Source organism: Nicotiana tabacum, chromosome 7, assembly GCF_000715075.1.
Source record: "Nicotiana tabacum cultivar K326 chromosome 7, ASM71507v2, whole genome shotgun sequence".
NCBI classification, from domain to species: domain Eukaryota; kingdom Viridiplantae; phylum Streptophyta; class Magnoliopsida; order Solanales; family Solanaceae; genus Nicotiana; species Nicotiana tabacum.
The window spans coordinates 40,106,241-40,118,732 of record NC_134086.1 but is presented as its reverse complement, the minus strand read 5'-3'; the positions used below and the strand labels follow the sequence as shown (position 1 = coordinate 40,118,732).

Below are 12,492 nucleotides of genomic sequence, written 5' to 3'. Positions count from 1 at the left end.
CAAAGTACAGAATTGATCACCGATAAAAACATCCAAGTAGTAACTCCAAACCAAGATGAATGCTCTCTTATTCCAACTATTTCAGCCAAGATAACAATAGTGTGACATATTAACAAATAATAGTATAAAATTAGCATTGGAATGATTGCCAAATTCTTGAGCAAGAACTTATCTCACTTCTACCGAAAAGCCAAACAACCATTTCCTTTCCTCAACTTTGGTAATATTTCAATATTTTCTGATGTTATATACCTCAAAATGCAATATATTTTTTTTAATAGCTTATTAACCTTCGATTTTCTTAATATCTTATTAGTGTTATTTGATTGTTGCCATTGCTTCTTTTTATCTTTTTTTTAATGGAGAGACTAACGGAAACAACCTCTCTTATCTCCCAGAATAGGGGTAAGGTCATGCGTATACGATACCCTTCCCAGACCCCACTTATTGGAATCCACTGGGTTTGTTATTGTTGTTATTGTATAGCTTATTAACGAAGAAATCAACAGCAACCAATCGTTTAATTATATCTTTAGGCTGTACAATAAGATAAATGTTGTATCTTGTTGAAGAGTGTGACCATCTCAGCTAAAAGCTTAAGCTATTAAATAGAACACACTTTTATTTACTTAATTATATCTTCAACATGCCCCTCACGTGCGGGCTTGATATACATTTTGATGAGCCAAACACGTGGAATTTTTTTTGATATTGGGTGGCGGTGAGACTCGAACTCAGTATCTCCGCTTGCTCTGATACCATGTTAAAGTGTTGACCATCTCATATAAAAACTTAATCTGCTAGAGAAAATACACTTTTATTTACTTAATTATGTCTACAAATATATCTTATATTTATTTGCTAAACTAAGTAGTAGCGCGCACTTGGAAAGTGTGTCAAAAAAATCTCTAGGCGAAGGGTAATTAAATACCACAAATACTGGCTTTCCTTTGAGTAATATGCCTTTCTCAGGCATTTTTTATTCTGTGTAATCCTTGAGAATGTCAAATTGAATTAATCAGAAGGAATAGAGCTCGAGAGAGCTCTGACCCACGCCAGTGGAGTCAGCACTCCCACAAGAAAGACTAGTCGATTTTCTTTGCAAGATCCTTTTTTCTTTCTTTTTCTCAGAATTGACATAATCATTACACTGAGATTATATTATCCTTAAACAGAATTGCTGTTCAGCTTATATGTCTGCACAGAAAAGTAGGTATTAAGATGAGCTATTACATTTTAATCCATTTTATTAAGCCTATTAAATGATTAGGAGACCACATTACATTTTCCAGTCATATGTATTTTCCGGCCAAGTTTATATTTTAGTTACCTAGGCTTTAATTATATGATTTTTATGTGACCGAAAAAAATACTAGTGATTTTTGCGTGTTTAAATCTTAATTTACTTGATGACCTTGGTGGATTTGCTCCCTATATTGTAATTTATCGTGAATACGTGTGTGATTTAAACACACATATATGTAAAACCTTACTTAAAAAAATGAAAAAGTTTCAACAGGAGGAACTAGAAGATTGAAAAAGAAGATTGGTCAACTTTTTAAAAGTTTATATGCAGATAACGTTCACAAATCTACTTAACTAAAAGATGTTGATTCCTACTTCATAAAATTTTAGTTTTTCTTTTCTTCTCCCAATTTCTGCTAAGTATTCTCATTTACTCGTTAAGGATCTTTAATTTTCCTTTATTAACCACGTAGAAAGTTTGCTCCAAATGCAGCAAATTACCAAAGAAGAAAAAAACTAAAGTTTCCAAATAATTATCTAATCTAAGTATGATATCAAATTATAACTCAATTTGAGTTGTCTATTGAGCCAAATTATTGATGAAACATCCTTCTCTGGTTTTGCAATATCGCACCTTTTTAAGCCTAAATTAATTTTCTTTGTTAATATTTCATACCTTTATGCATGAAGAAATAAAAGTACAAATTGGAAATAATATTCTTATTCTTGTTCAGATCATGAGGACATCATGTTGGTTAGCGTTCACGGAAAAGTATTGGGGAAACTATGAAATTGGTCGAGGCAAAATTAATTGCATTCGCTAGTCAAAAAGTGTATAAAATATATATGTTTATATATATATAATATGCATTTTATCTACTATTACTTTTAAAAACAACTAAAAATATATATTTCTCAAAAGTAGTAAAGAAAGGGAGGGCTGCTGGGCCTCTTTTGTGAATATTATCAATGGATAAGTGGGCATACATAGGCTAACCTCCAAGTTATTCCATCCCTCAACCTCTTGAGTGCCTCTGAACTTTTGCCTTTGAAACAATTAAATCAAAATATTCCCTCCATGTGCTCTACTTCTCAAGTGGTATAAACTGATGTACCGCGTGCAAGTTCTCATCCATTTCAACCAAAGTTTAAGTTATATACATTATCAATATAAATTTTTTTATATTATTACGTTACCTTTATCTATTATAGTAGGTGTCCTCTTTTATTTTCAAGCTTACACGTCTCACATTTTAAAAATGCTTACCTCAATTAAATATTCTTGAATTAACCTTATAATGTTAAAAAGTTCTTTATATTGACAATTGATATAACTTAAACTCTCAGTTATGCGTGCATGTCACATTTCTTTTTGTCCCCTTGGCTTTTTTATTTTCTTATTTTTACTCCCTTCATTCGCAAAGATCAACACAATTTCTTCCTATTTTAAAGTGATTTAAAATCTCGATCCCTCTCCTTAGTATCACAAGATTTAGTTAATGCACACATCTACTCCGATTATTTATTGAAACAACATAAAGTACTACTAGTAGTGGTATGCAATTACTACATGTTAGACGTAGCATATTACATACTACAATATATATGTTTATTAGTCATAATCTAACGTCTAAATCCAGAAATGACACGATCCTATTACATACATTTTAAATCTAAATTAAAGTAAATTAATGCAACTGCAAATGAAATTAAGCTCTAATTCTTGCCAAAATTCTCATACTATCTTAATATGCCACATTATCTTTCAGCATTATGATCACATGATATAGCAGGCATGAGGGTTCTCATCACTCAAGATCTCAAAAGACTCCAACGGCGCAGATTGCTTGGAATATAAATCAGATTGCATGTACGGTGAGGATGGCACATAGTAATATGATGGCGTAGCGCTTATGGTAGGATGTGCCGCATTGTAACTCACCACGTAACTCTGATGAGGAACACAATAAGCCGGTGGATTCTGATCATACGGGTTAGAATAAGGATGCTGAAATTGATGGCCCGGATTTGCTTGATCAATCACTTGACCGGGACCCATTTTCGCAACTTCTGATTCACTGCTTGGCGGTGCACCATTAGACCCTGCATTCGCATTTGCGTTACTACCCCCACTCTTCTTCTTTTTCTTTTTCTTCTTCTTCTTAGCACCACCTTGCCCTCCACCACCTCCGCCACCGCCGGCCTTTTGTTCCGCCGTCGGGTACCTCTCAACGACGGGTACCTCTCAACGGCGGCAACACTCTCCGGCGCCAACCTGTCATCCAACGTAATAGTCTCAACCCCACCAAATCTCACGCCATGTCTTTGAGGACCATTATTTCTCATATTTGCTTCGGAATTTTCAGCTGTTTTTTCATTATTTTCATCATCTTCTTCTTGTTCATCATCGTCGCTGTTTTCGTTTTGCTTCTTTTTCTTCTCTTTTACTATAGGCTTCGGCTCTGGCCATAACTCAGCACTCCTTCCATTTTTAACTAGCTTCCTTATCAAAGTCTCTGCATCAACATTTCCAGTCACTGTGACTCTTTGCTGCTGTGGATCAACATCTATTGTATAAACACCTGCAAAGTTTTGAAAAAAACACCCATAATTATTATAAGTTGTTTTCATATAACCACACGTAAGAATTCTTTTCATCCGAAAATTATACCGTACAACAAGGTAAAAATAAATTTTCTTGTATATATATAAATATTCTCGAATCCCTTTGAAATAAAAAAAAATAAAAAAAAATCATGTAGTGGCAATTAATCAAAAATTAATTAGTGGCAAGTGGTTCAAAAATACTAAATGTGACAATTTACATTTTTTTGAAACCCCTTATTAGAATCCTTGGCTCTACCATTGTTCATATACATTCTCATTATGTTCATATAAATACTCCTATACTAACAAATGGATGCTTAATTAATATATCTAACTTGAGTACATGAATACCTCATTGAGTGAATAAATAAATATGATTGTCCATTAATTATTGATCCTTTTTATTAGACATATATACAAACTAATAAGAGAGCAGAAATATAAGAGAGTTAAAAGAAGAAAACAAGATTAGAAGAGAAACCTTCGATACTTTGCAAGACTTTCTTGACTTTTCTCTTGCAGCCTGGACAGTGGATGGAAACTTTCAAAACCCATGTCTGTGAAAACAAAACAAAACAAACCAGATTAAGCCAAAAAAAAAAAAAAAAAGAACAAAAGCAAAACTTTTTATCAAAAGAAATTAAACAGAATATTAAAGAGGACCGTGTAGTGAAGGGGAGGAAGCTGTGGTGGTTGTTGTTCTTCAGATGGAGGTGCAGCAGAGGGAGAGGAGGCCATAAGAAGAAGAAAGAGATCAGAGGAGCAGAGAAAGTAGTGCAGAATGCTGCAGATAGAAAATTGATCAGAAATATTGTTTGTATAAAGTATTGATAGAAAGAATTTAATTAAGAGATGAGAGTGAAAGGAAGATAGATAGTGACATAAGATGCTCCTGGGCCTGCTGCCATGCACTTAATTACTACTATATGCTTTGAATTACTACTACTTTTGGGTTACATGCAGTAATCTATACAAGAATCCCTTTGCTCTTCTTTTTTACTTTCTAACTTTTTCTATCTATTTGGGGTTTAGTTTTTTAGTTAAAAACTAAGTATATATATCTGAATATATGTAGTAAGCGTGATGACATCTGAAAAAGACAACCTTTTTTTTTAAAAAAAAAAAAGAAAAATTTGACATTTATTTACTAAGAAATAAGAAAATACAGAGTACTCGAGGGATACTAGACCATAATTTTTCTGTAAATCAAATTTGAAAAAAGATGGAATATCCTCGAATTTAACATATTAACTTTGCAAAATAGACTCTGTGATTTTCGACTCGCAACAAGTGTCAACTTTCTTATTCTAGATATATTAATCACCTTGCTATGATTTTCTGGTTGTTTTCCGCTTGAGTTGAGTTTTAAACGATTTTGATATACTGATGTTTGTTGAGCTGATTAAGAGTTTGTCTCACCTGTTTTGTTAAATTTGTTTAATTTTCTCCTCTACAATTAAATTATCTTCAACTAATTCAAGGTCAAAATGATGTCTTACTTCTTGGAACTGTCTTTCAATTTCTTCTTTTTGCCAAGCCTCTTCCTCAGAATCTTTCGTATACTTCTCCTCAAACACAATTTCATTAGCTATTTTTCCAGTTAGTAATTTCTTCGGTTCATATTTCCAGGATCTTATAAAGCCAAATATATACTAGTTTCCTCCTTTCCACACTAACTTATAATAGATCATTCAACTCTTCTTTAACATAAAAATTAGCTACGAAATCACAAAACTAATCACTGTTAAATGCATCAACAAGGCAGCGATAACTTTTCTTCTTAGCTCTAACACGTAGCAATGAAGTTAAATATAAGAAAACTTAGCTTTCAAAGGAATCATCCTATAAGGTTATAGCTCCTTTATAAATAACATCATATCATACCACCATGGGTCTAGATAAGTTTAATAAGCTTAACCAAAGACTTAAAAATCTAAAATCGGAAAAACACAAAGAGCAATGATAACATTCAGTTATATTAGGACTATTTATTACCTCTTCTTAATTTTTTTATTTAAAAAAAATCTCTAGTAGATGTTAGTTTATTTCTTATGGTTAACTTAACTAGACGCGGTGTATACACCGGGTGCGGGTCAGTTTTTTCCGGAATGAATTATGGTTGTACATCACAATTAAGGGATCACTGTTATTAGATACATACAACAATTCATTTATTAATGGTTACTAGTAAACGGACACAACTAGTTAAACTATAGTTGTAGCCTGTACGGCCAAATTTTTAAAATTTAATTATTTTGAAAAGTGATGTTTTTTTCCGATGGAGTTTCAGAAAAACTACATGTAATTGCCCACAGCTACCATAATTGGAAACCTAGAAAAGAAGGAAAGTAAACTAATACTATAACAAATTAAACTACACTAGTAGTATATAAATTATTTCTAATTATCAGTACACATAACTCGAAAATCTGTTTTGTTGTATGACAGACATTCAATTATTACCGCAGGCACTAAAAGTTTCATCAACTTTTAAATTTTTGCATAAAGTGGAATGTTCTTTCTGGATATATATTAGGATATATGCGAGCTCTCATGAGGATTGGGCCTGATGGACTGCAGCTAATGGAAAGAAGGAAAAATGACATTTTATAACTGCTATAATAGCCAAAAAATATATATAAAATTAGTATATATATATTGTATGTTATATACAAAAATTATACAAATTTTATACACTTTTTCAGTTACCACATATAAATAATTTGTGGCGCGAGCTAAAAGTGATAATACCCATAGAAAGAATCTAAAGCTCACCTATCTAAAATCACGTGTTGTTTAATGAAACAATGAAAAATCGACTAGGAGAAGCAAATTGAGAAGGATAATGCCGTCAATAAGGAACGAATCATCAAAACACTAAACCGTCCAATGTAAAGACAATTTTCAATGCTGGTTATCCAGTTGCAAAAGCGACCCATAAGCTTTCATTTTGGCGTCTCTCTAAAATTGCTTCATATGTGACTAATTGGTCAGAAGCTAAATTGAATATCCTCTTGGCCAAATAAGAGCAGGCCTGCAATTTCGGTTGAGAAGAACAACAAGAAACCTAGTGAAATCCCACAAGAAGGGTCTGGGGAGGGTAAAGTATACGCAGACCTTACTCCTACCTTATGACAATAGAGAGGTTTCCAAAAGATCCTCGGCTCAAGAGAAGTCGAAAATGAAGCAATGAACAAAAAGTAGTGACAACATGGTAATTAGCCACGGGCGCAAATGGAGATACGTGCAATAACAAATATCTAAGAATAATAAAAATAGAGTCATGCAATTTCAGTTGAGAGCAAGAAGGATTTGCAAAGGTATTTCATATTCCCTCGGACAGAGCCTACGAAATTTTTTACTTTCTGGCTGCGAGGTAAACTAACTGATGATCAATGCACAAAAGGTTATATCTCATCCTTGAACATGGAGTTTAATCTTAAACCTCCAACACCACATAGAATCATGAAGACTTTGACAGGACTTGCAGCTCTGTTATCATGTACTTTAGGTTTTGCATCCTCAAGTAAATAGTCTTAAGTTCCAACTCAAACATCAAATTCTGATATTTCTCAAGAATGATAACCCAAACCATGGTCCCTCATTTCTAGTGCAATGAAGAAACTAGTTTAAAATGTTTACTCCCAACAACTTTCAGTGGCTTCTCAGTGACCACACAGTTGAATCTTGATCTTCAGGAGAGTAGAAAAAGAGCAGGAAGTTCAAGGGTTAACTATAAGATTGTTGGGACACTGTAATTCAAGATCTTCCTCATATGCCTCTTAATCACTCTCGGATTTAATTCTGTAAGAACGTTAGGTACCAATATGAACATCAGGCACTCGTCCAAGATGCTGTGATTACTTATTTAGGTTCTTACATACTAGTTCAAGAAGCAAGAAGACTGGAAAGCGTAAGGTTTCAGTTCTAGAAAAGCTCAAAATAAGAGAAAAGTAACATAGCTAGCCACTGGCAGGGCATGTGACCCCTCATCATAAACTATGCAAGTCAATAGCAGTAAAAGTAAACTGCTTGAATTAACAGCTAGAAAAAAGAGAAGTCATCAATCAAACCTACTTCAATGAAAGATTTGATCTCATATAGATGAAAATAGAACACTTCTTAACCTAACACACAAGCCCAGCATATCTCATCGGAGAAGATGAGTTTAGGGAAAGGATGTGCATAATTCAGTCTACTGCTCAGTATCTTTACCACTGTCCTTTGGCAATTCCTCCTGACTCTTCTCTTCATCGTTATTAGGCTTGGCATCTTCTGCCTCTTTTGTTTCTTCTGAGACATCCTGAAGCTGTAGGGAGTTCCATACAAACAAAAATTAGAATTCCTTTGCAATCTGAAGCAAAAAAAAAGGCTGTTCTCTCCGTCCATTTTTATATGGCAATCATTCCATTTTAGGTCATTCCAAATGTTTGACACCTTTCACCAACAATATTGTTATATAACTTCTTCTCAAATTTCAGGAATTCATATCCTAAACTTTGATCAAATGTTATCTCCGTGAAGCTAAACTTTTCAACTGTTACTTTAATATTACACACAAGTCAAATTGATCAGTTAAATTTACGTTATAAAATGCAAGGAAGAAGTATAATGTTATTAATGCTATCAGGCTGAGACTGAGTGGACATCAGATAATTTCCTAATTCAAAGAGTTACAACGCATAAGACAGCTCACCCCTAAGTTTCTTAAGCTGGCAGTGACATCTTCCTGCTGTTGTTGAAGAGTTGTTTTTAACTCTTGAAATTCCTGGTTCAAAAAAAAATTATAGTAATATATTAAATATTCAACTGAATCTCAAAAGATCATGAAAACATATAGACTGGAACATTGCTCACGGATCTCAGTTGGTCCACTTCAACATTCAGCGATTTCTTGAGCTCCGACAATTCCTGATTGAAAGTAAAAAAAAGAAAAACAGAAACTTCTAAATAGCTGGATAAGATTAAGAAGTACAAGGCTATCAGATGATCAAATGTTATTTGAAAGGAGCCTTCTCCCATCTGTCATACAGATCTTTGTATTCGTCAAGCACACATCACATGGAAAAAAATCCTAATCGGAACAAAAAGCTAAGAAAAATAATGATGTTCTCCCAATCTCAAGATTCTAATCAAATATATCACTTGCAAAAGAAAAGGATAAAGTTTTGGTTTGATCATTAGGAAATTTCACCAACTGGGAATATCTTATATCCTTGTACTTTGGTTATATTGCCCTTTCTCCTGGCCTGTGCTTCTCCCTTTAAAAATTTCTTGTCTCACATTGATATTCCTAGATGCAACTGCTGATCCAATCATCTCGCATTTCCAGGAAGACGCTACAGATGTTTTAGCTATCCAAGGACAAACATATTTTGAAAGCTGGCTGAAATCCATCCATTTTTAATTCTATAGTTACCTTTTCAACCAGAATTCGTTAAGATTGTCAAATGAAAGATTTACATTGATGACACTATCCTCAAATTGTATTTGCCAAAACTAGTCACCACAGCTTTTCTATTTCCAAGAAGATACATATAAAGCTTCATAGATTAGAGAACGCCAACCAATAAACAAACTATCACCGCTAACCTACTCCAAGTCATACCTCACAAGTTGCCAAAACATGCATCATCAGTACATTGCAAGTTCAAACTAGTCTGTTAAATTCATTTACAACTAATGGAAATGAAAGAAGGATGTACTTACATCACGATAGACCTTTACTTGGCCGTCCAACTTTGATCTCCAGCTTTGAAGATCCTGCACATCAAAGAAGCCACTAGTAAAATACCATTAATAGAAACAATATATGTTAGGTTTCTTGAATGAGTGTGAATGGAAAATGGAAGAGGCACCTTTTGAATTGCACCTATTCATCTCACCCTTTCATTGTCTATAAATTTAGAGGCTTAGCATCATTTTTTAGATATGGAAAATCTGAAAATTTCTCCCCTCTTTTCAACATTGTTGCATTGTTCTTCAAATAAATAAAGTGTCAGAGTGTGATTTGCTCAGTTCGTTGAGTTCGCTGAAGTTCTGTAATTTCGATTGCCTGTAATTTTCTATCCTGGAAGGAAGTAATCCATAACCTTGGGCAACAGTGAAGGGATTAAATTCCTTAAGGATACACAAGCAACTTGTGGGCTCGAAATTATTTCACGATTTATTTATTGAACTAACATTTCTTTTCTTTTTTTCTCTGATTTTTTGGTTTCGAACACAGATTACCAACAATATAAGCATAGATTTTTATAGATACTATTAATATGAGCTTACCGTTTTCAAGCTCTGAATCCTAGTGAGCAGCTCTTGCCTTGATTCTGTCAATTCCTATCCAACAAAAATAACCAAAATCCTCAATTACCAAGTTTTAACAAAAATCAATAAACAAATCCCAAAATTCTATATTAATAGAACATGAAAAAGTACCGCGATTTTAGAGCTAGCCGGTGTCACATTCTCTTTTCTCTGCCAAATAGTACAAGAAAAAACCAATTAGGTAAATACCCAATTCAGATATCAAACTAACAAAGCAACCCCATGAAAGAAACACCATTTTTATGCAAAATCAACAAATTTGGGTATTCCTCAAGAAGAAAAAAACCACCATTTCGTATATCAAACCAGAGAGCTAAAAAAACAAGAAAAATCCAATTGACAAAATACCCAGTTTATATTTCAGAGTAAGGAAGCAACCCCATGTGAAAAAGACACCATTTTCATGCTAATATATCAAAATCTCACAATTAAAAAAAAAGACCCATTTAGCATATCAAACAAATAAGTGTAAGAAGACAGCAAATCAGAAAATACCCAGTTCAAAAAGTAATCTAATAGAAAAGACACAGTTTTGATGCTAAAGAAACAGAAAATTAAGAAAGCAAGAGAACCCCATGTCACATATTAAACTACAGAGTCAAAGAAAGTACTGCAGAGAGAGGGGCAGCAGGAGGAGGAGGAGGAGGATCGGAGTTTGCCATCAAGAAATGGGGAATTGAAAATAAATCCCAAAAAATGGGAAATTGATGATTTAGAATCCCTAGTTAGGGTATGGGTATTGCTGAAAGAGGTTGAAACCAGAGACAGATGAAAAAAGAAATAGTATTTCAAAATTAGGAGATGAGATGGTGTGGCGTGCGTTTGGGCGGGCGATTTATGGATTGACAAATTTTGAATTTGGCGAAGGTGAGTTGTAGCAGTATTAGCGTTACTTTGACATTGATGGAAACTGAGCTGAGGTTAGTCTATGCTATTTTGACATACACAAACTTATGTCGGTAGGCACCTCTCTAGAAATAATCATATTGATTATTGCATTGATACTAATGTATATGGACTCTAAAATGATTAAAGAAAATTACCCGTACGGCATATACCATGCTTACATCAAATCATAATAATTTACTATAATTAAATTATCAACTAAGATGAGAAATTGATAGACTGAATTTCCTACTTGATAATCTATAATACTAATCTTGATAATCAAAATTATTTGACTCATCACATTTACTCGTTCATGGACGAGCATTATTTCATAGTCGGTTAGAGGGGAGGGACGGCATCTATGATTTTATTGTGAATTGCAATTTAATACATATTCGCCCGTAAAATCTAGCCTAATAAGATTTGTATTATAATCTGGCTACAAATGAAATCATATTAACTTTGGAAAAAGAAAAAACAGTCGATATTAACTACAGTTACTTCTGAATTCTTTACTTATTTATTTTGACCTTTTGGCTATTTCTTAACAGCTTTAAAGGGACGGAAATATCCAAACAGAAGAATATGGAAAGCTTGAAAAATATTACTAACTTTTTTGCAATTTAGATTTCAGAAATCAAAATTAGACCTAATAAATATAAAAATTAATAACCTACCAAATACATGATTTAATTCGGAAAATCACATACACAAATTTTAATTACGGTTAATAACTTTTTTTACCCAGTAAGAATTTTGAATACTTTAAATTCATCCTTTTAGACTTCTGTTTCTGTTTGTACCAATCAATTAGTTTGTATTTGTGGCCTATAACATTGATCTTGATAGTTCAAATTAATTTGACTTATTATTTAATTAAGTAGACCATATGGCAGTCAATTATGTGCCAGGAAAATCAAAGGCTATATCTAAATTGCGGAGATAAAGATTTTTTAAATGCATTTGTTTACTATATGAAATGTCTTCCAGTTGGCTTTAGGATGAAATGCGCTTACTTATTACCGTAGACATGTAATTTTTTACCCTCCCCAAGATTTTACACATTTTCGTATTTAAATATTTAGTTTAGATATAATATCGCTATTTTAACTAGTTTTGATTCTTTTACTTTATTTTATCACAAAAATAAAAATTACAAAAATATTTTCTTTTATTTAACTAATTGATATTTTATCTAGTTACTTTTATTTTATCTACCGTACATAAAATTCGAAAATACAAAAATAGTTACACTTTGTTATCAAGGATATTAGTACTTTTAGTAGTAGTATTATTTTAATTTTGCGATGATTCTAATCTAATCTTATTATTATTTTAGTATGACATTTGAAAAATATCAAAAATAGTTTCATATTTTATATATAATTTAGTTTAATTAATTAGATAGATGTTTACATTATGTAGTATATT

The 12,492-nt window shown here is 32.7% G+C and overlaps 2 protein-coding genes across 2 annotated transcripts; both read right to left on the bottom strand.

The window, feature by feature from the left end:
* Positions 1-2,773: 2,773 nt before the first annotated feature.
* LOC107823654 (heavy metal-associated isoprenylated plant protein 35) lies at positions 2,774-4,801 on the bottom strand. The gene is made up of 4 exons (XM_075256765.1): positions 4,516-4,801; positions 4,334-4,409; positions 3,471-3,827; positions 2,774-3,432 (listed from the first exon to the last, which is right to left on the bottom strand). The coding sequence occupies exons 1-4, from the start codon at positions 4,588-4,590 to the stop codon at positions 3,023-3,025; spliced, it is 918 nt and encodes a 305-aa protein (XP_075112866.1). The 5' UTR covers positions 4,591-4,801; the 3' UTR covers positions 2,774-3,022.
* A 2,970-nt stretch (positions 4,802-7,771) lies between these two features.
* Positions 7,772-11,147, bottom strand: LOC107823647 (uncharacterized). The gene is made up of 7 exons (XM_016650334.2): positions 10,785-11,147; positions 10,285-10,323; positions 10,132-10,185; positions 9,562-9,615; positions 8,710-8,763; positions 8,549-8,620; positions 7,772-8,161 (listed from the first exon to the last, which is right to left on the bottom strand). Exons 1-7 carry the CDS (start codon positions 10,833-10,835, stop codon positions 8,048-8,050), a joined length of 438 nt encoding a protein of 145 aa, XP_016505820.1. The 5' UTR covers positions 10,836-11,147; the 3' UTR covers positions 7,772-8,047.
* Between the last annotated feature and the right edge of the window lie 1,345 nt (positions 11,148-12,492).

Excerpts from the sequence above, each read along its gene's own strand:
- LOC107823654 (XM_075256765.1), bottom strand. The coding sequence starts at position 4,590 with ATGGCCTCCTCTCCCTCTGCTGCACCTCCATCTGAAGAACAACAACCA. Across the intron at positions 3,828-4,333 it reads AGTCTTGCAAAGTATCGAAG|GTGTTTATACAATAGATGTT; the intron begins GTTTCTCTTCTA and ends AAAACTTTGCAG. Across the intron at positions 3,433-3,470 it reads GAGGTACCCGTCGTTGAGAG|GTGGTGGAGGGCAAGGTGGT; the intron begins GTACCCGACGGC and ends GCGGTGGCGGAG.
- LOC107823647 (XM_016650334.2), bottom strand. The coding sequence starts at position 10,835 with ATGGCAAACTCCGATCCTCCTCCTCCTCCTCCTGCTGCCCCTCTCTCT. Across the intron at positions 8,621-8,709 it reads AAGTGGACCAACTGAGATCC|GAATTTCAAGAGTTAAAAAC; the intron begins GTGAGCAATGTT and ends TTTTTGAACCAG. Across the intron at positions 8,162-8,548 it reads CCAGCTTAAGAAACTTAGGG|CTTCAGGATGTCTCAGAAGA; the intron begins GTGAGCTGTCTT and ends AACTCCCTACAG.